Source organism: Pseudophryne corroboree, chromosome 3 (assembly GCF_028390025.1).
Source record: "Pseudophryne corroboree isolate aPseCor3 chromosome 3, aPseCor3.hap2, whole genome shotgun sequence".
NCBI classification, from domain to species: Eukaryota; Metazoa; Chordata; class Amphibia; order Anura; family Myobatrachidae; genus Pseudophryne; species Pseudophryne corroboree.
Window position 1 is genome coordinate 706,265,702 of NC_086446.1, and position 21,690 is coordinate 706,287,391.

General features: G+C 42.5%; 1 protein-coding gene and 1 pseudogene across 1 annotated transcript in view; one reads left to right on the forward strand and one right to left on the reverse strand.

Annotated features, from left to right (window-relative positions):
• Nucleotides 1-21,690, reverse strand: part of LOC135056654 (alpha-2-macroglobulin-like) — a 222,886-nt gene that overhangs the window by 66,740 nt on the left and 134,456 nt on the right. The window contains exons 14-16 of the mRNA XM_063962100.1: nucleotides 20,701-20,846; nucleotides 10,674-10,826; nucleotides 652-804 (exon numbers count right to left, since the gene is read on the reverse strand). Coding sequence (XP_063818170.1) covers nucleotides 652-804; nucleotides 10,674-10,826; nucleotides 20,701-20,846 — 452 coding nt within the window. The remainder of the gene's footprint in view (nucleotides 1-651; nucleotides 805-10,673; nucleotides 10,827-20,700; nucleotides 20,847-21,690) is intronic.
• LOC134898205 (5S ribosomal RNA) lies at nucleotides 6,187-6,304 on the forward strand (annotated as a pseudogene).

Below are 21,690 nucleotides of genomic sequence, written 5' to 3' on the forward strand. Positions count from 1 at the left end.
GGGGCATTCGTGTATCTGGTACTGTGGGGGCAAAGTATATCTGACACTGTGGGGGCATTTGTGTATCTGGCACTGTGGGGGCAAAGTATATCTGGCACTGTGGGGGCATTTGTGTATCTGGCACTGTGGGGGCATTTTTGTATCTGGCACTGTGGGGGCATTTGTGTATCTGACACTGCGGGGGCATTCGTGTATCTGGCACTGCAGGGGCATTTGTGTATCTGGCACTGTGGGGCAATGTATATCTGTCACTGTGTGGCAACAAATATCTGGCACTATTGGGGTCATATGTGCATCTGGCCCCCCCATATGTGTATCACGCCCCCATTTTCATTGACCACAACCCATGTGGCATTTGGCCACATCCATTTTTTGGTGCGTGCGCGCACAGTACCTATAAGACATTTTTTCTGCTTGCACCACTGGCAACAAGGGTCTATGTACTATGATTTGGGGAGAGATAAAGTTGACAGAGATAAAGTGCCAGTCAGCTCCTAACTGCCATGTTGCAGGCTGTGTTTAAAACTCTTTCATCTCTGTGATGCATACAAAGGCCAATTTCTAAGAATTTGGTACTAGTTACAAATAAAGCAGCAAATAATAACAGACATACATGATACATACAAGGAACACAATATAGTTTTGACTTACCTCAAACATAATGAAAGCATCTAATTGTAAATCAATAACATTATGTATAGCAGTCTCATTTTCTGGGCATTGGTGCGTTATACGGTCCCTTTCAGACATTGGATGATAATAACCAGGTGTTCTTGAACCAATTAATTCAGTGATATCCCTAGACTGCGCAGAAGATGATAACAGAAATACATTTGTGTAATGTTCTGTAATGTTAATTCCTTCTGAACTGGCAACTAGTTATACAGAGCTCCTCTTTAGTAAAATATTCAGAAGCCGATTCATGATTATCAGATTTTCTCTCATTTTTACTCTCTCCGTATGAATATATATATAAAAAAAATACCATGCAATAAAGGTAGGGCCGGTCTTACTATAAAGGCTAGTACACATTAGCTGATCCCCGCCGACACCAGCATTGCTGGCAGTGGGGACCCGTCGGGGGGGGCGCATCGGCAAATGCATAAACACTTGCCGATGCAGCCGGGACAGGCAGCAATGACAGGAGAGGGGTGGGGGGGGGGGGGGGGGCTGCAGGAGGAGCGATGAGGATGTCAAAGAGGACCTCCCTCGTCTGTACATGTTCAGATGAGGGAGGGGGTCATTAACGATGTGTGGGAGCACGCATCATTACATGTACATACTGGATGAGATTGTGAAAGATCCACTCAGGTCGGCCCTTCTGAGCGAGATCTTTCACTTTCTCCTCTAGTGTGTATGGGGCATAAGGCAGGCTTAGGCAGCTGCCAAGGGGCATCACTGAGTCCACAAAAACAAATTAAAATGATGGCTATCTCTTTCATTCATACCTCCCAATGTGACCTATTCGAGAAGGCATAGGTGTTTCTATAATGGGTGCAGTGCACACAGGCTCCTGGGTCCAGGGGGGCCACACCGCACACCCTGCACCCATATATTATGCTTACCCCTCCGGAGTCCCGCGGCTGGCGGCCCTGCAGTGTGGACACAAATCACTTGGAAAATGGCCACCGCTGTAATTTTGGAGTGATTTGTTAATGCGCACTGGAGATGTTCCCAGGAACAAGGCACAGGTGCTATGTTCCCAGAGACCTGCACATGCGCAGTAGACTCTGGCGTTATGTAGAGTAGGTGTGACTCCGCACCAGCAGAAATAGAGAAGAGTCAGAGAATGACCAAATTAGAAAAATAGACCAGCATTCGTAAAATGTAGTGGCTAGCTGTCTACATTGACACTGCTGGCGGTGCACCATAAAGTCAATAAGTAACCTAGTGTACATACAAGAGAAAAGAGAGGAATTTCTTGTTTGGCGCACTCTTAGGAAAAAATATTTTATATTCATGTGAATTAGTAATTTTGAAGAATATAAAACATAACTTTTAATGAATCAATTAAAATATATAATCTCCTAGAAAAATGTTTAAAAATGGACTGATGAATATCAGTGTATGGGTTTATGCGGCAGGAATAGCTGTGCTAATAGTACTAGGATTATGGTCCAGAATTGGATTCAATTCGGCGTGCCTCTATGAATGTGGTCCTGGATTGGGCTTACGTTTTGGCGTACCTGTATACCTAGGTTGTTATTGGGGGTCCAACACAGAGCCGTTTCTTGCGGCGGGCGAGGCGTCATTACACGAAACTCCGACCCATGAACAGAGTAGTAATGATGGGGAGGAGGGGGGAGCCAGGACACGGGCGGGCGGGTAAGAAAGCCAGGAGAAAGGAGATGCGGGCCGGCGCGGGTCAAGAGAGCCGCAGTGCAGAGTGGGAAACGGGATGAAGAGGACAGCTGGCTGGTGGATGCCGCTGCAAACGTTAGTATAACACTCTGTCTCTCTCTGTCTCTCCCCCCCCCCCCTCCTTCTCTTTGTGGAAGGGGACATCTGCTGTAATATGTAAAATGGGGACTCTTGCCTGCCGTCATGTGTAAAATGGGGACTCTTGCCTGTCGTCATGTGTAAAACGGGGACTCTTGCCTGCCGTCATGTGTAAAATGGGGACTCTTCCCTGCCATAATGTGTAAAATGGGGACTCTTGCCTGCCGTCATGTGTAAAACTGGGACTCTTGCCTGCCGTAATGTGTAAAATGGGGACTCTTGCCTGCCGTCATGTGTAAAATGGGGACACTTGCCTGCCGTCATGTGTAAAAGGGGGACTCTTGCATGCCGTCATGTGTAAAATGGGGACTCTTGCCTGCCATCATGTGCAAAATGGGGACTCTTGCCTGCCGTCATGTTTAAAATGGGGACACTTGCCTGCCGTCTTGTGTAAAATGGGGACTCTTGCCTGCCGTCATGTGTAAAATGGGGACACTTGCCTGCCGTCATGTGTAAAATGGGGACTCTTGCCTGCCGTCATGTGTAAAATGGGGACTCTTGCCTGCCGTCATGTGTAAAATGGGGACTCTTGCCTGCCATCATGTGTAAAATGGGGACTCTTGCCTGCCGTCATGTGTAAAATGGGGACACTTGCCTGCTGTCATGTGAATAATGGGGATTCTTGCCTGCCGTCATGTGTAAAATGGGGACTCTTGCCTGCCGTCATATGTAAAATGGGTACTCTTGCCTGCCATCATGTGCAAAATGGGGACTCTTGCCTGCTGTCATGTGTAAAATGAGGACTCTTGCCTGCCATCATGTGTAAAATGGGGACTCTTGCTGCCGTCGTGTGTAAAATGTGGTCACTTGCCTGCCGTTATGTGTAAAATAGGGACTCTTGCCTGCCGTCATGTGTAAAATGGGGACTCTTGCCTGCCGTTATGTGTAAAATGGGGACTCTTCCCTGCCGTCATGTGTAAAATGGGGACTCTTGCTGCCGTCATGTGTAAAATGTGGTCACTTGCCTGTCGTTATGTGTAAAATAGGGACTCTTGCCTGCCGTCATGTGAAAAATGGGGACTCTTGCCTGCCGTTATGTGTAAAATGGGGACTCTTGCCTGCCGTCATGTGTATACTGGGGACACTTGCCTGCCGTCATGTGTAAAATGGGGACTCTTGCCTGCCGTCATGTGTAAAATGGGGACTCTTGCCTGCCATCATGTGTAAAATGGGGACTCTTGCCTGCCGTCATGTGTAAAATGGGGACTCTTGCTTGCCGTAATGTGTAAAATGGGGACACTTGTCTTCCGTAATGTGTAAAATGGGGATTTAGTGTATCAAGGGCATTGCGGTGTATGGCATAATATAATGTTTTTTATTTTTTTCCTGTGGTCGCCATGATCGGTCGGTGCAAGGTCAAAAACTGGGGTGTAAGGTAGTCTTTTCAGACAAGGCCACGTCCATTTTAACAAGATAACGCCCACTTTATTGAGGCCACGCCCCCTTGCCGGGAGCGCGCGCGCTTGCGGCGAGTGCATACTTTTTCATTTTATATCTATATAGGGGTGGGTGGGCGCATTTTGAAATCTCACACTGGGAGCCAAATTGGCTAGAAACAGCCCTGGTCCAACGTTATGTAGCTTTTTCTATAGACTAAAGTTGAGACTGCAGTACTTACACTATGGGGGTCATTCCGAGTTGATCGCTCGCTAGTAGTTTTTAGCAGCCATGCAAACGCATTGTCGCAGCCCACTGGGGAGTGTATTTTTGATTTGCAGAAGTGCGAACGCCTGTGCAGCAGAGCGCCTGCAAAATCTTTTTGTGCATAACAAGACCAGCCCTGTCGTTACTCTTCGTGTGCATGGATTATAACGTTGGTGGGTTGGCTTTTGACGTCACACTCCCGCCCCACAAACTCCCAGCCACGCCTGTGTTTTCCCAGACACGCCTGCGTTTTCCCAGACACGCCTGCGTTTTTGCTAAGCACTCCCTGAAAACGGTCAGTTGACACCTAGAAACGCCCTCATTCTGTCAATCATCTTGCGGCCGTCGGTGCGATGGGAATCATTGCTAGAACCAGTGCAAAACCACAATGGACTTTGTACCCGTATGACGCGCGTGAGCATTGCGGTGCACAGATTAGCCATTTTTTACACTGATTGCTGCACAACGAACAACGGCAGCTAGCGATCAACTCAGAATGACCCCCTATATACATTACAGGGGTATATTTTGAGGGTTAAATATAACCTGTCTGAGTCAATATCCACCGGGCTTCCACTCAGATAAGTGTGGTTTCTGTGCTACCACCAAATAGTCACTTTTTCCATTGGTGACTTATTTGGCTCTAGAAAATTGTTCTCTGCAACCTATGTAGTTTTCGTGACCAATGCAAAGTTTAAAAAAATGCGTAAACACTACATATCTTGCTGGTTCAATAGAAGATAAATGTCTCACATTGCTGGGTCATGGCTAGTATCACTCTCTATGGGTGGAGATAAGGTGGTAAGACACTGTTTGCCCCAAACTGGCTGGAGGTGCAAAAAGAATAAATAAAGATGACTCTGCTGTCAATGTTAGACCAGAGTGTCCCCAATGCTCTGATATACTCAACCGGGTATTCCCAGGTGGTCTCCCACCTGGTACTGGCTTGGCCCTATACTGTATAGCTTCCAAGATCGTACGAGATTGGGCATATGCAGTATGGAATGATAGTAGGTCCTAAATAAATCACGAAGTGAACAAGCCCGGACGGCACGGGCCAAACGCGTCTTCCCAGCTCCCGGTCAGCGGCAATGATAGTGGCAGCGTGACCTCCACAGGCGAACCTCCAGGCTGCCGTGCAGTTTCACGGCTCCTGGACAGTGGCAGTGCCAGCGGCAATGTGACCACTACAAGCACAACTCTCGGCCAGCAGTGTAAAATCTCCTATACTGGGACTGGTAACTCTTTGCTACACGGAGCAGCGGGAGCAGTGTCTGGCTATAGAACAGACGACTGCATCACCCGCGACCAATCACCATCATTTCTGAATGTCATTACAGTACATGTTAATTCGTCTGCACAATTTTCACCAGGCACTGATGTATTGACTCCTGTGTGGTCTCTGCTGGCAGTAAAACACAATTTCCTACATTAGTATAGGTGTCAGCAGAACATTACCTGAACACTGTTATCTGAATATCTGATTGCATTATTTGCCACACAGACAGTGCTGATGGTCTTATATGTGTGATGTGGTTAACACACTAGAATGTTTTTTCTCTGCATGACAGCTCCTTCCCTGCCAGTATAGGTTTGGGACACATAAATTATTTTTCTGCCTGCCATATGGGTCTTTATAAATGATTTGAAAGGAGATAACTAATGTGATGTACTCACACTATTAACCCATTCTGCTTAGACGTCATCTACACTTGTGAACATTATTTATATTTTATTTGATTAACACCCTTGATATGTCATTACTGTATAACTTTTGTTCATAGATATCAGCAGTTATCTGCATCACTAACCAAAGGGTCATCTGCTTCACTTTTTCACTTTTTTTCCCTATGATTCTGGGACTCTCATTGGTGACCCAGTGTAATAATTTCACCTACGGCAGTTTTTAAACTGGTTGGTCCACATCCATTGCCTAACACCAATATCAGATCCCATCTTTATTACTTGTCACCTGACCATTTACACTCACTTTCATGAACTCCCATCAATGAATCTTGAGAAAATGTTAAAGGGACTCCAGTGACCTACTATCATTCCCTACTGCATATGCCCAATCTCGTCTGATCTTGGAAGCTATACAGTATAGGTCCAAGCCAGTACCAGGTGGGAGACCACCTGGGAATACCTGGTTGAGTAGGTCGGAGCATTGGGGACACTCTGGGCTAACATTGACAGCAGAGTCATCTTTAATTATTCTCTCTGCACCTCCAGCCAGTTTGTGGTAACTCGTGTCTTACCACCTTGTCTCCACCCATAGAGAGAGATACTAGCCATGACCCAGTAATGTGAGACATTAATTTTCTATTGAACCAGCAAGATATGTAGTGTTTACGCATTTTTTCAAACTTTGCATTGGTCATGTCAACTACATAGGTTGCAGAGAACAATTTTCTAGAGCCAATCAGTCACTTTTTCCATCCGTGACTTGGTTGTTGGTAGCACATGGACCACACTTATCTGGGTGGAAGCCGGTGGATATTGACTCAGACAGGTTATATTTAACCTTCAAAATATACCCCTGTAATGTATATAGTGTAAGTACTGCAGTCTCAAGTTTATTCTGTAGAAAGAGCTACTTAACGTTGGACACCCAATATCGACCTACAGTAAGTATACAGCTGCGCCAAAACGTAAACCCAATCCAAGACCACATTCATAGAGGCACGCTGAATTGAGTCCAATTCTGGACCACAATCCTAGTACTATTAGCACAGCTATTCCTGCCGCATAAACCCATACACTGATATTCATCAGTCCATTTTTAAACATTTTTCTAGGAGATTATATATTTTAATTGATTCATTAAAAGTTATGTTTTATATTCTTCAAAATTACTAATTCACACGAATATATGATATTTTTTCCTAAGAGTGCGCCAAACAAGAAAGTCCTCTCTTTTCTCTTGTTGCATGGACCCTGGCATTATGCCTGAGTCTACTTGCCGCTTGAGAGGAGGGGGCCCACAACAGAGGCTGCATGCGGGTCCCCTCCTCTCTTAAAATGCCCCTGCCAGAAGGAACAAAATACTCTGCTCCTGGACTTCCCTTTCAATTTATGATTGCCATCACCTGTGCGGAAACCCCTTTCTTATCAATTGACTAGTTCAACACAGGTGATGGCAATAATAAATTAAGAGGGAAGTCCAGGAACAGAGAATTTTGTCCCTCCTGGAATGGGTCATGTTGGGAGGTATGCTTTCAGTCTTAGCCTGGACTACTGATGACCAGTGCTGAAGCTACCACGGTGTCAAGCCTCCATAACTCTCCCAGCCCCCGGCACTGCTCTCTCACCTGTCAGTGTGACAGAGTCAGCAGCAGTGGTGGCCGCCCCTTCCCTCTCCTCCAGTCCTCTCCTTTCCTCCTGATGCCAATGTCTCACTGGTGACACCCACAAAAGAAGTTCTGCTCCCTAGACAACACAAGTAGCTGCTGGCCTGCTGCCGCTGAATGGAGCCCGGTAAGGTATGTCTCTTGAGAGGGTGGCTTGTGTGTGTGTGTGTGTGTGTGTGTGTGTGTGTGTGTGTGTGTGTGTGGGTAATGAGTGCTGACAGTGTGTGTGTGTGTGTGTGTATGTGATTGTGCATGCATGAATGGGGGTTAATGAGTTGTGACAGGGTTAGTGTGTGTGTAGGGAGGGTTTAAGGAATGCCTGTAGGATGAGTGTGTGTGTGTGTGTGTGTGTGTGTGTGTGTGTGTGTGTGTGTGTGTGTGTGTGTGGGGGGGGGTATGGGTTAATAAGTGCTGTGTGTTTTGGGGCATTTCTACATAGTAAATTATAAGTTTGGGACACTGCTGTATGGCCTATAATAAATTAGGGACACTGATACATGGCATATTATAAATTGGGGGCACTGATGCATGTCACATGTCATATTATGAATTGGAAGGAGCAGGGCTGTGGGTAAAATGCTGCCTAGGGTGCCAAGTAATCTTGCACCGGCCCTGGATAAAGGCATGTCCCAGCGAGGAGAAAACGAGGCTGCTGTGACTTTTGCTATTACATATAAAATACAGCCACATGGAGGCGTTTTAAGAGAAGAGGGGGTCAGTGTGCACACTCTGTGGGGGCCCCCTCCTCTCCGGCAGAGCAGTAGACTCTACTGCACATGTGCAGGTTTCCAGGAACATGGCTCTCGCCACAATGGTGAACCCAGCGCATTCGCAGAGCGGGTCCTAACGGAGAAAGCAGGTAGAAAAATATCTCTTCCCGCTTTCTGCAGTGACCGGAGACATAACGCATTCCAGAGATGGCGCTGTGTATTGGAGACAACCATTGCTTCTCTCAGCTATATAAATAGCGTTAATGAAACCTATGGGATGCGCACAAACAAAAAGGCAATGAAATCACTGGTGTTCTCTATATTTAATATAGAGAAACAATATTTCAGGCTTCTCCAGCTAAAATACTGGAGAAAAGCCTTTTATACAGCTACTAAATAGACCCCATACTATATCAGCACTGACTTTATTAACGGAGAACTATTTGCACTTTAAAACTGATATGGAATAAATGTGGATAAAAATATTTTGATATCAAATCTGATAGACATGCAAAATCAGAAAAATATAAGTCACAGCCCTTATCTGCTCCAAACTATGTTATATAAACCCACCCAATATATAACTGTATAACTATATATATATATAACTATATATATATATATATTACAGATGGAGCCGTGCTCATCTGAGGCAGCTCCATCGTAAACGAGCACTCCCGGCGTGATTAGGCGATCCGTCCGTCTAGTCACGCTGGGAGTGCACAGAGACGCTCCCATTCAGAGTGCCTTTGTCCGGGTGCGTGAACGGGGACGCTCTCCATTCAAGTGAATAGGGCGCATCACTGTCACGGGCACGCGCCCAGTCGGAGACGGAGATGCCGTGTCCTAACGTGGCTCCATCTGTGTGTATATATATATATATATATATATATATATACATACACATACCACCACATTTGACATCCTTGTTTTGTGATTATCCCACTTAGAACAGCTCTCTCTGCACGTTATATCTGCCCCACCTGTAGTGTTACATGGTTTTGGCCATTACAGAAAGATTTTGCTTTTGCGATCAGGTCTGAATTAGACCCATAGTACTGTAGGCATGAATATATAGGGAAACTTTATCAATGGGGTATTGTAAGATATCACACCAAAAATAAATATCCACTAGATTTAATAAGGGAGTCTGCAGCTGGTACTGTATGTTCTAGGAGTGGGATCCCCGGTAATCTCCACTAGCAAATAGTCAGCAGATCAATGCATGAGCCATAGCATGACCATGATCCTGGTCCAAACCAGGAAGTAAAGAGATCGCACGGACCAGCGCCTATTGGAGCCCCTGTCTCTGCATGTGATTTTGGGAACATTTAGCAATACTCCAGTCAATCAGCTCCTATCTGTCATACTGTATACCCAGCTTCTAACTGTCATTGTTTTAAAAATGTCAGTTGGGAGCACATTGGCTGGAGCACCATTTATCATACGCAATGAGTTATAGCCTTCACAACGAGTTTTATCACACGTTGATAAATGGGCCCCATAATTTATTTTTGAGATGATATGCCGTGATAAGAGATTTCAAAATTACAAATTTCAGGACCAATTCCCGATAAATGGTAAATACTATATGCCCCATAAGTGGCACTTTTTCCAATAAGTGCATTTCCAGCTGGACCTGCATTCTCACTAAATTAAGTGTTGGAGGAGCCCAGCCCAGGTCAGCCGCTAAGTGGAATATTGTCCCCTATGCAGCAGCCATCGGCAGTGTCGGACTGGGCATAAAAGGCCCACCAGGGGAATGCAGTGGTAGGGGCCCATACTTAGGGGTGTGGTCTGTTTCTAGAGGGGTGTGGCCAGTCACCACAGATGCTTGTCTAATCATTGGAGAGTATATAGTCTAAGCCCCTTGACAAATATACATAGTAAATACTGCTAGTGCATGCATGATAATGTACCAGATTAGTAACAGCAATGTACTGTAGAGAATGCACCATATTCCTGTGCAGTATAAGGTAACATATTTATAATGTATAATTTTTGCAGTCTAGAACCAGATCCCTAGAGGATGAGGTGGGCCTCCAGGCAGTGGGGCCCACCAGTGGTTTCCCCTGTACCACTGTGGGCCAGTCCAAGCCTGGCCACCGGTGCCCCATGTACAGCAGTGGGGAGGAGGGACATGACAGCTGTCTGTTCATACTGAAACATTGGATATGATCTCATGACTCAGCTCCATCCTAATACCAAATTCATTACCAGGTCTGTGCTTCATCCCCTATTCATCTGGAATTGAGACTTATCAACTTTATCTTTCCACAGCTATTCCAGCTTTAGAACTTGAAATCCAGAAATCATGTGAATCATTGTCTCATATTTTCTCCAATAATTTTGGTTTAAAGAAATAAAAGTATTACCAGAAGATCACAATGGGTAATGAATATCTTGGAAAAGGAAGGAGAAGCCATAATATTTGTTTTTAACCATAGTATAAGAATAAATCCAAACTTACTAAAACATCTGATAAGGAGTCTTCATGAGGTGCATGAAGTAAGAAACCTTTATCCACAGATCGCACGGAGCACCAGGATCCAGAGTCTGCTGTTACCTTAAGATTCACATTTTCTCCAGGATGGACCTGAGCTTCAGAGAAACTGAGATGGACCTGTGAAATATCAAGAATATCAAAGAAGATTTTAAAGTAAAATAAATCAGTAGTCACATAAACTTGTATACTGTACTGTAGCTTTCGTTTCCATTTTGATTCTTGTGTATTTTGATCCAATAAAATCTGTACTCCTTGTAGCTAGGATTATAACCGAGTTGTGGATGGGTTTTTTCAGTGTCATAACTTTTCTGGAAATCTTGCCTCTCACAGTAGCCTGGAGAATTGTGTAATTAAACAGTGCTCAAGAATTTCAGCTGTGTTGACAACATTCTACTAAGGGAATGCTATCAGGATACCGGTGCTCAAAATCATGGCACCGTAATCCCGACACGCAGCCAAAATGCTGGCGCCGGAACTCCAACATCACTTGGAATGCCAACGACGGAATCCTGAAGAGGGGGGAGACGGTACTCTTATCCCGCCCCCCCCCATCCATCTGTCTACCCAGCTCATTGCCGTGTGAGAGAAGGCTGACTGCTGTCAAAGAAGCAACCTCTCTCCCCAACAGAACACACCCTGCTGTGTGCTGACTGTGGAGAGAGACAGCTGCAGAGGAAGTCAATCCTCTCTCCCTGTTGGATGTGCAGGGGAAGGGGGTCGATTTCACCCACACATCAGCGATTGCCCTCACTGGTGCCTCCTGTGCAGTCCTTGCGGCCGATTCACTTTTACCTATTTTCAAATGAATGGTTGTGGCCACACCCTCCGCATTGGCCGTGCCCCCTCTCATTAGCAAGGCCCGACAAAGCTGTCGGTGCCACAGAGGGAGAAATTAGGTTTAGGCTGCGGGCAAAGGGTTAGGTTGCAGGAAAAGGAGGGTTAGAGGTAGGCTGCGAGGAGGGGTGTATGTTTAGGCACCCCTTGGGAGGGTTAGGGTAAGGCTGTGGGGAGGGATGGATAGGTTTAGGCTGTGTGAAGGTGGGGTTTGGTTTGGGTACCGCCAGGGAGGGTTAGGTTAGGCTGCGGGATGGGAGGGTGAGGTTAGGTTTAGGCTACGGGAAGGGAGGGTTTGAGTTAGGGTTAATTGGGAGAAGGCAAGTATACTTACCTAGCACCTGTTGGGATTCTCACCATCAGGATGCCGCAGTCCGTCTTCTGAACCACCACGACTGCTGGCATATCATACTCAACTACTACTAAGCAGTGTTTACTTTTAAGGTTATACCCACTATTATGCCATTAGAAGTATTAATATTCTATACAAAGAGGAGCCATGAGGCCCAAACTAATTTTTCTGAGGTAACGGGATTTCCACCTCAGTCTGATCATGCACAGACAAAATCAGAATGGGTGTGGATCATTAGATCGACAGTGTCTAGGTCGACAATGTTTGGGTCTACCACTGTAGGTCGACAGGGTTTGAAGGTCGACAGGGTTTCTAGGTCGACATGGTCTAGGTCGACAGGTCAAAAGGTCGACATGAGTTTTTCATGTTTTTTGGTGTTGTTTTCTCCGTACACTGACCGGGAAGCCCAATTAGTGCACCATGTCCCCTCGCATAGCGAGCGAACTCCGGGCAAGGTTACTATTCACAATCGTAGTCCGTGTGGATCGTTAAGTATGAAAAAGTTCAAAATAGTGGAATATCAGGATTATGAGAGAGGTGAAATACACAACTTCAATAGGAAACAAAACAACAGTAAGGTCTTTCAGTTAGGGTATGGGAGAAATAGGAAGCCCAGTTACCAGAAGGAACGGGGACGCTTCTCTGATAGAGAGGAACAATATACAGTAGATTCCAAACCCATAGATCCCCCCCATTCAGAAACAGAGTTAGGCCACACACAGGACAACAAAGTAATGTTGATTTTAGACAAAGAAATACATTTGAAGTATTGGATCGTTATGATTCACCACGATCTGGCCCTTATCAACATTTTCAAAAATTAAGTCAGTATGGACAATCTGAGACTGAGGATGACTTAGATTTTTCACCACATGGGGGAGGATTTTTTGAGATCCATCTGTACAGTGGAGGGGAGGAGCAAAAAGATTAAGAGAAAACGGACCAGAGGATGTAGGGGATGCAGAAAACAACCCCACAAAAAGTATTTTCAAAATATAAAGCCCACCGCAAGGGCATCTTTAATCTTTCCTCAAAAAATCTCAGTGAACATGACTTTGCTAGAAAAGGGCCTCAATTTTGCTTCTGTAATGAAGCTGAATTTATTTAACCATTTTGTGGACCTTAATAGATATGTAAGAACACTTAGTCGCAAACTATATTTTGCTTTGAAAACTATAAAGAGAAAACAAATCACATGCACTCCAATCTCATGGGACACGAACGATATAGAAGTATTACAGATGTTAGAGGATTTGGAAATGGAGAGTAATCAGGAGAATAGTGAAATACCATTCTTTGATATTAAGAAAAACTGTACCTTTAAAAATAAATCAGACTTTTATCCACTTAAGTATAGAGGGCCATATACAGTATAGAACGTTTCTACAGTAGCACATTAGAGCAATTTAAAAAGGTGTGCCAACAGGAAGAGCATAAGAAGAGGAACAATCTTAATATGGGTGAGAGAAAGGCCATTAAAGTTTTATGTGCAGACAAGTCCATCACAAAAAAATAGCTGACGAGGGGGGGGGGGGGGGGGATTGTGATACTGAATACAACAGAATATGTTTATGAAGCCAATTGTCAGTTGAGAATACTAAATTCTATAAAAAAAATTGGATCACAATCCCACTTCTAAATATCTGCGTGAGCTCCAAATTTTGCTTAATAAAGCAGTAGAAGAGGGAACCATCTCCAAGGAAACATATCACTTTTTGTTTAATTTACACCCTGTAGTACCAATTATTTTGGATGTTGGGTCCCTTACCTGTAATCTTTCTACATTTGTGGATTTATATTTACAGGATCACGTAAAGAACTTATGTTCATATATTAAAGACACTAAACATTTTTTGAATTTGATTCAAACTATTACTTGAAAAAAAAAAGCTATATTTTAATGACATGTAACGTAGAGTCTTTGTACTCTAATATCCCACATGCTTTGGGCATAATGGCCACTAAATACTATCTTATGGAAGATCAAAACATAACAGTAGCTTTGCGTGATCTTATATTGGATTCCATTAAGTTTATTTTACAACACATCTATTTTTTGTTTAATGCACAGGTTTTTTTACAGACACAGGTGCTGCTGTGGGGGCTGGATTCGCTCCGAGTCTCGCTAATCTATACATGGGGAGGTTTGAGGAGGAACATGTGTGGAAAGAGGAATATGGAGCAAATCTATCCCTATATGGCAGATTTATAGATGATTTCTGTTTCATTTTGGCATGGGGATATTATGTCAGCACAGGCTTTTGTTGATAATCTTAATTGTAATGCATTTGGATTAAAATTTACTTCCGCTATTAGTACAACTCAGATCAGTTTCTTGGATATTGCGCCCTCAGTAGAACAAGATGTACTTGTCACACAGACTTTTATTAAACCAGTGGATCAGAACCATTATCTAAACTTTAATAGCTCTCATAGAAAAATATGAAAGACAAAGGACTGTTTACGAGACTTAAACGCAACTGTACCACTGAACAAGCTTTTAGATCACAAGCTGATAAACTATACCAAGCCTTTTTAGAACAGGGTTACCCTGGGTAGGTACTACAGAAGGTGCTAGAAGAGGTGGAAAAACAGATAGGACCACATTACGACCACATTACTACAAATGGAGCCACGCTAGTCGAGAGTCCCAGTCTGCCTGGGAGCGCGCGCACTCAGACAGAGACGCTCTGACAGAGCGCGGCTCCTTCTGTATGTACTACTAGGGATAAGAATGAGAGTGGTGAAAATATTTTAGACATCAGGGGGGATAGATCTGCATTAATTTCTACACAGTCTAATAACTGTGCACATAAAATCAAATATATTGTTAAGAAAAATTCAGCATTTCTAAGGCTTGATAAAATATTGGAAGAACATGTTGATCTTAATGGTACAGTTATCTTTAGAAAATCTCAAAACTTACAATCTTGGTTAAAAGTAATTTCCAACAACAAAAAAAGGATGACAGTCACACATGGATTCCAAGGAGATTAGAGGGTGTGGAATCATGTGGGAAATCGACGTGTAATACTTGTGTATATGCAATGAAGAAAACTATTGAATTTGTATCATTTACGACTGGAGACATTTTTAGAATAAAGGATTTTCTTAATTGTAGGTCCACTTTTATCATTTACATGATAGAGTGTGGGTGTGGACAACTGTACATTGGAAGGACAACACACACACTCCATGTATGATTTATGAGCACCTACGTAATATTAAAAAGGGCATCAAGACACATCCTCTCTCAAGTGATGTTTATCAGTGTCAAGAAACAGATTTGAATAGAAAAATGATTGTTAAAGCAGTAGAACAAATGTACTAATAGGGGTGGCGATAGGTTTAACGTATAATACTCAAGTGCCTCACGGTTTAAATGATACCATTGAGTTAAATAATGTATAAATGCCTCCTACGCTTTCCTGATGGAATTATTCTACCTCCCCTCCTGTGACTCATGCTATGTATGGGGGATACAAAACTAGCTGTTCACCCTTTTGTAGCAAAATACTATATATTTTCTGTATTATTTTATATGTGTGAATTTTATTCAGTGTGTGTTTACTGAAATGAGGATCTATCCTATTAAGATACACTATGTGCAAAAGTAAGCTTTATGGGAACTTATTTTGTATATTATAAGCCTACTTGTGGGGTGTGAACTTCCATCAAATACTTACCTTCCATTAAAAGCTTATTTGTGGGCTGTAAAACTCTATTTAACATGTACCTTATATAACTACATTTATTCAATGTGGTTTAAACAAACTACCTCTATACTGTAATGAGGATCTTTGATTAGCCACACAATGGGTTAAATTGATGTGGAATAGACAAATATAATCTGGTTATATTATTGCTGAAGGCATATTAGTAATCTTTCTTACAATGAGCCTTTTTTTAGTTATATCCATTCCTTCTCTAGAGAATGTGGAACAAGCTTGAACTTAATTGAATAAATGAGTGGTTCAATATGGTGCAAATATATCTGTGCAGACTTGTGACACCTGGGAATCACATGAAGTAGGGGATGTATCAAGCTTGATGCACATATAATGTTTTGTAGCTATCTGTGTGGTCAATATATGTGGATAATGTTATATATTTATTACACTGTGATGAAATGATAATGAGCTATTAAAAAGTCTATGGGGAACATCTAGCAAGCTCTCCCTGTGGGATTCACACAGCTGAAACAGAACTTTTGATTACATGCTAATTGTGCATCCAATCCTAAGAGAAAAAAAGTGACTGAAAAACTCAAAGCTGAGTGGATCTGAGGAAGCCGCTGATATTGTAGGCGGGGAAACGTATCATCTGGACACCTGGAACAGAGAGCTGGTCAGTGTATATACTGCAGGCGGCCGCGCCACATGCCAAGGGACAAATTTAGTGCATGAGATTTTTAGAACATGCATCCAATATTGTATTCCAATCCTCTGTGAATTTTTATCCCCACTAAATGTTGAGGTTTTTTAAATCCTCAGGCCCCTGGGGATCAGGTCACCATCCAGATATTTCTGCAATGTGACCTGGTAACCACCGGTGCATCATTTCAGCTGAGCATAGGTTCTCCGTTTTATTGAATAACCTATGCATATTCAGAGTGTCTTTACTAGTATCCTCCATTACACTCGGTATATTACCCTTAAGGTATCCATTCCTTCTCAATATATGTGGATAATTTTATGTATTTATTACACTGTGATGAATTGATTGTGAGCTGTTAAAAGTCTATGGGGAAGATCTAGCAAGCTCTCCCTGTGGGATACACACAGCTGAAACAGAACTTTTGATTACATGCTAATTGCGCATCCAGTCCTGAGAGAATAAAAGGGACTGAAAGACTCAAAGCTGAGTGGATCTGAGAAAGCTGCTGACATTGTAGGCAGGGAAACGTGTCATCTGGACACCTGGAGCAGAGAGCTGGTCAGTGTATGCACTGCAGGCGGCCGTGGTACATGCCAAGGGACAAATTTAGTGTAAATAAGTGCTACACAGCGCACTACACAGCATCACCTTTGGAGCGTAGAGTTTTATCTGAGCGCACCCGGAGGTGGGACGAGCTCTGTATGGCGGCTGTGATTACCGACTACATGCTGTGTACTGAGTGCTGGTGGACATCCTTATAAAATCAGAGGAAAGCCCCTAAGTGCAACTTGTCTCCTTCCAGATAAGGCCTTCACTTTGCTTAGTAACACCAGTGGCCGGGGAAAATCAGATTTGGAGCGACTCCTGGTGAAAGGGTAATATACAATAGTCCGTTAAAGCTGTTTGCTGCCAATTACACTAACTGACTGCTTGATGAACTTTATACAAGTCTCTATACTTATTTCATGTTACTAATCACTTAATCGTGGCCATGATATATATGGAGGATTAACAATAGAATGATTTGAACCTTATGGCCAAACTAACCGCTTTTTTCACTATAACCTCAGGCTATAAATTATTATTGAAGTAAGAGACACATTGTTTCAGCTGATACTTGGAATCAAGTGCTATTGTGTATCCCTGGAATAGAGACCTACTTAAAGAATAATTGTACTGAATTGTGTTATAGGTATCATTGGCCGGTGATCTTTATTATTACATGTATATTTTTTAATGTAATATATGTGTTGTCATAACAGTGAGTTTTAATAAAACAAAAGGATTTGCATCTAATATCATTGTCTTACTAAATACTAGCACATTTCACAACCACTCTTTCTTGATTTTCTTACGGGTTGGGTATACCCGTTCAAAGGCGGCAGGTATTTTGTTACTAATAGGCGCTTGTCTATATCTATTTTGTTTTTTCTAGTACAGCATAGCTGCTATTGCATTCTGTATGCACGTTGCGTAGTACCACGAGAGCTGCTGGGAGTTGTAGTCTAGCTCCGTGATTTGCGTACTGTTGTTTGTTTGTTTTTCTTTTTTCTCTTCCACCCCACTGTGTGCTTTTCCTGTAATGTTTACCTCCACTGATTGCACACCCTGCCATTGTGCCCTAAATACAGGGTACATCATACTACTACATAAGTGTCAGTTTTCCCATGTATGCACTGGGCCCTTGTATGGCTCAACTCCTACAGTGTAACCATCAAGGCTGCCTCATCTGGTATGCTTGTAGATGTGATGGAAAATACACGGACCTGGTGGTTTTGTTGGAACCCTACTCTGAACTTTAGGGCTCTGAAATCATCCCCATTTTGTGTCATCTCTTCTAGGGGTAGACTATTCCACCCTGGGTAATCCTTCACAGTGCGCCCAAAATGGTTGCCGCACCTGGTACCTTGTGAGGGTGGAATACACAACCCTTGGAAGTTATTACCCAAAATGCCTACACCAATCATGCATTATGTTTTCTGTGTGCTTAAGTTTTTCTTTTGTGTCTGTGTGGCTGATCTATTGTTGTATTACTCAAATCTTCTGTATTATGTGTATTGTTTTTGATGTCTGTAAAGCGCCTTGAGTCCTGTTGGAGAAAGAGCGCTATATAAATAAAATTATTATTATGTTATTATTATTGTAAATAGCGTGAAACGTATATCCGTTTTGAAACTACGATTCCAGAATCGGGAATTGTAGTTTAAAATTAATGCACATTTCACGCTATTTACAGAGTGCAAATCACAAAGCTAGACTACAACTCCCTGCAACTTCTGAAACAATGTTGTCCAATTATTGCGGGTTGCAAAGGGGCCCCCATAACAGTTCAAGCTTCAAGGTCCCAAAAATGTAGGCCCGAAACTGGGTGTACTACTTTTACCTATAGTATAACTATTTTCTCTATTTTATACTTCTTATAACATTTTATGTGATCATTTCTGTGACAATTTAATTCATTTAATATATATATATATATATATATATATATCTTTCTGCTATTTTATGTGATATTTATGTGACTAATGGGGGGTATCCAATAAGCCACAGTAATTTACAGCAGCTAATTGGTTTGCCAGGGGTTACATAGGTTGAAAATACATAGGTCCACGGCTTTTCGCAGACACTATGTATTTTGGCGTAAAAACAGGGGTTTTACGTGAGAAATAATAGGTCGGCGGGGATAAACAAATTGTGAAAAAAAAAATCTGCATTTTCAAGGCTAATTGGATACCTCACTATGTATATCTGTTTTAAATACCAAAAAAATTAAACTCTTTTAAGTGCCATTGAGAACTTAAGAGTATATTTCCGTAAAGTCATTTTTCATCAATTGTTATTGAATTTGAATTGACTAAAATCGATCTAAATCAGTTTTTCTGTTTCCTGTGCTAAAAATTACTAACATTTAAAATTTAATATAAAACAAATCATCTGTTAGTAAATGTGTGTTTTATCAGCTGAAACACAACTTTGGTTCAGATCAACTGTAATTTGAAATTGATAAAAATCTAAGTAAATAGTTTCAACTCTTTTATGTCAAACAGCTCATCCTACTCAGAATTGAAACTACCAATCAAATGCTGACTAACATTGTTCTCTTATTGGTAACTCACATCACTGATCATGGGTGTTTTTGCATTCTAGAGCTTATGGATCTGTAAGATTCAGCATACACATGGACAGAAATGCTTACTTGTATTAATACGTTTATATTGCCTTTAGTAAATCATACAGTTCACAAACCAGCAGTTTGCTGAAAAAGCAGTTAAATAAATGTAGACCTTAATTTAATGTCTGTTTCCCCCTTAATGCATTCCAGCTCTCCGCTTAACCCTCTGCTCTATAGGGGGTTATTCAGAGTTGTTAGTGAACCAAAAAAGCACACTAACGAAAAAAAAAAATGTGTGGCACTGCAGGTGGGGCAGATGTAAAATGTGCAGAGAGATTAGATTAGGGTGAGGTGTGTTAAAACTGGAATCTAAATTGCAGTGTAAAAATAAAGCAGCCAGTGTTTATCCTGTGCAGAAACAATATAACCCACCAAAATCTAACTCTCTCTGCACATGTTATATCTGCCCCACCTGCAGTGCAACATGATTTTGCCTAATTGCTTACTTTTTTGGTTTGCTAGCAACTCTGAATAACCCCCTTTGTTCCTTGCTTACAGTCTACCTTCTGTGTCACCCCTGTCTGTTTCCTTAGATTGTTATCATGAGCAGGATCCTCTTCCCTCATGTGATTTTCCTCTCCTCGCTTCTTCCAGCATCTTCTCTTAAATACCAACAATGGCACTGACCCGTGGCTTTTTTTGTGGGTATTTTGACTCCATATGCACCAATGGTTATATACAGTACAGTAGCTTGCTCCCCATTTTATACAATATGTCATACTGTACTGAAAGTCTTTTACACTTATTTTCTTGTTTTGTTTACACTACAGTACTTCCCTTTATGTACTATGTAAGGCACTTGTGGCTGGTGGCGTGTGGTAAGGTGAGGCAGAGTCTTTCCTGTCATACTAATGTTTGCGCCAGAGTTTTGACTGTATAAAGTATATAAAAAATACAAAGAATATGTTAGAAATATCTTCATTATTCTAATCCTTTTTATAGTCAAAACTGTGGAGTAAAAGTCAATGGCAGATGTCAGATCTTTTCCGCACATCTCTAATCAAACCTCACCAAAATCCAGGAGTTTAATCTGCTGCATTTTTACATAATGCCCATATGAACCCTTTGGCATATATACAGTATTGTGTTTATATTAGGCTCTGGTACTAGCCAGTGCCTCCTGAGCCATTTACCTCACCGCACGTCCCTGCTTGTGGCCACATATAAATAAAGCATAATAGTAACAACTTTTCTCTTCCATACACGTGTACCACCTCTATAATGCATTCTGGTATTCTCTATGTTTATGTACTCACCTTGTTCTTGGAACAGTCTGAAACTTTGTATTCTGCTCTACCTACAACAGTTTCTCCTTTGGGCAATATAGTGAAAATGAAGATTGCGAAAATAGGGGCCAAACTTTTATCTACATGGATATTTAAAGCAAATGATCCGTGTATTCCTGTAAACAAAGTAAAAAACATAAATCAGAAATAATCCTGCATTGCTGACCATATAGTAATCACCTCAGGCAGAAATGGTGCTGTATATGTAACACATATAGATGGGGCAGCTTTATGTGTAATGAATGGGTGTGAACAGGCGTATACTAATTGAATAAAATGCAACTACAGGCATGTATGGCAAGCCTTTGCAGCATCTTATGGACTAAATTTACTAAGCGGTGGTTTTGGTGCCATTTAAAAACCGCCATCTATGTTTATTTATAGCATTTACTAAGTGGCTGTTTTGGTATAATTAACACCCCTTTCACATCGCACAAATAACCCCGTATTGACTCGGCATATTGCTGGGTCGACACGGGTCAGTGTGCAGTGAGAAAGCGCCAAGTCCGAATTCCCGGGTTTCCTGACCCAGTAATTCAACCCGGGTTATAAGCAGTGTTATTCCTGGGTTGAATACTGGGTCAGTGGCTGCGTAAACAGATTCCCGGGTCGATGCGACCCGGGACCCGTTTACTAGATTGGGAGAGGCGGTGCAGAGATAAGCTAATCTCCCAGCTCTGCCTCCGCCCCCACACCGCCGGCTCCGCCCCCCGTCGATATGGCAACCAACCCGGCATATTGCCAGGTCGGACAGCCAGTGAAAGGGGTAGGAGAGTCTCAAATGCCGGATCCCACCCGGGAAGGACCCGTTTCCAATTCCCAGGTGGGATCCGACATTGGAGATCTGAAAGGGGTATTAGAAACCACTGACATGTAACAGTGTTTTTATTTTAATTGATAGCATTTACTAAGCAGTGGTTTTGGTTTCTAAATGACAATCTGCCATGTGGTGCAGGGCAG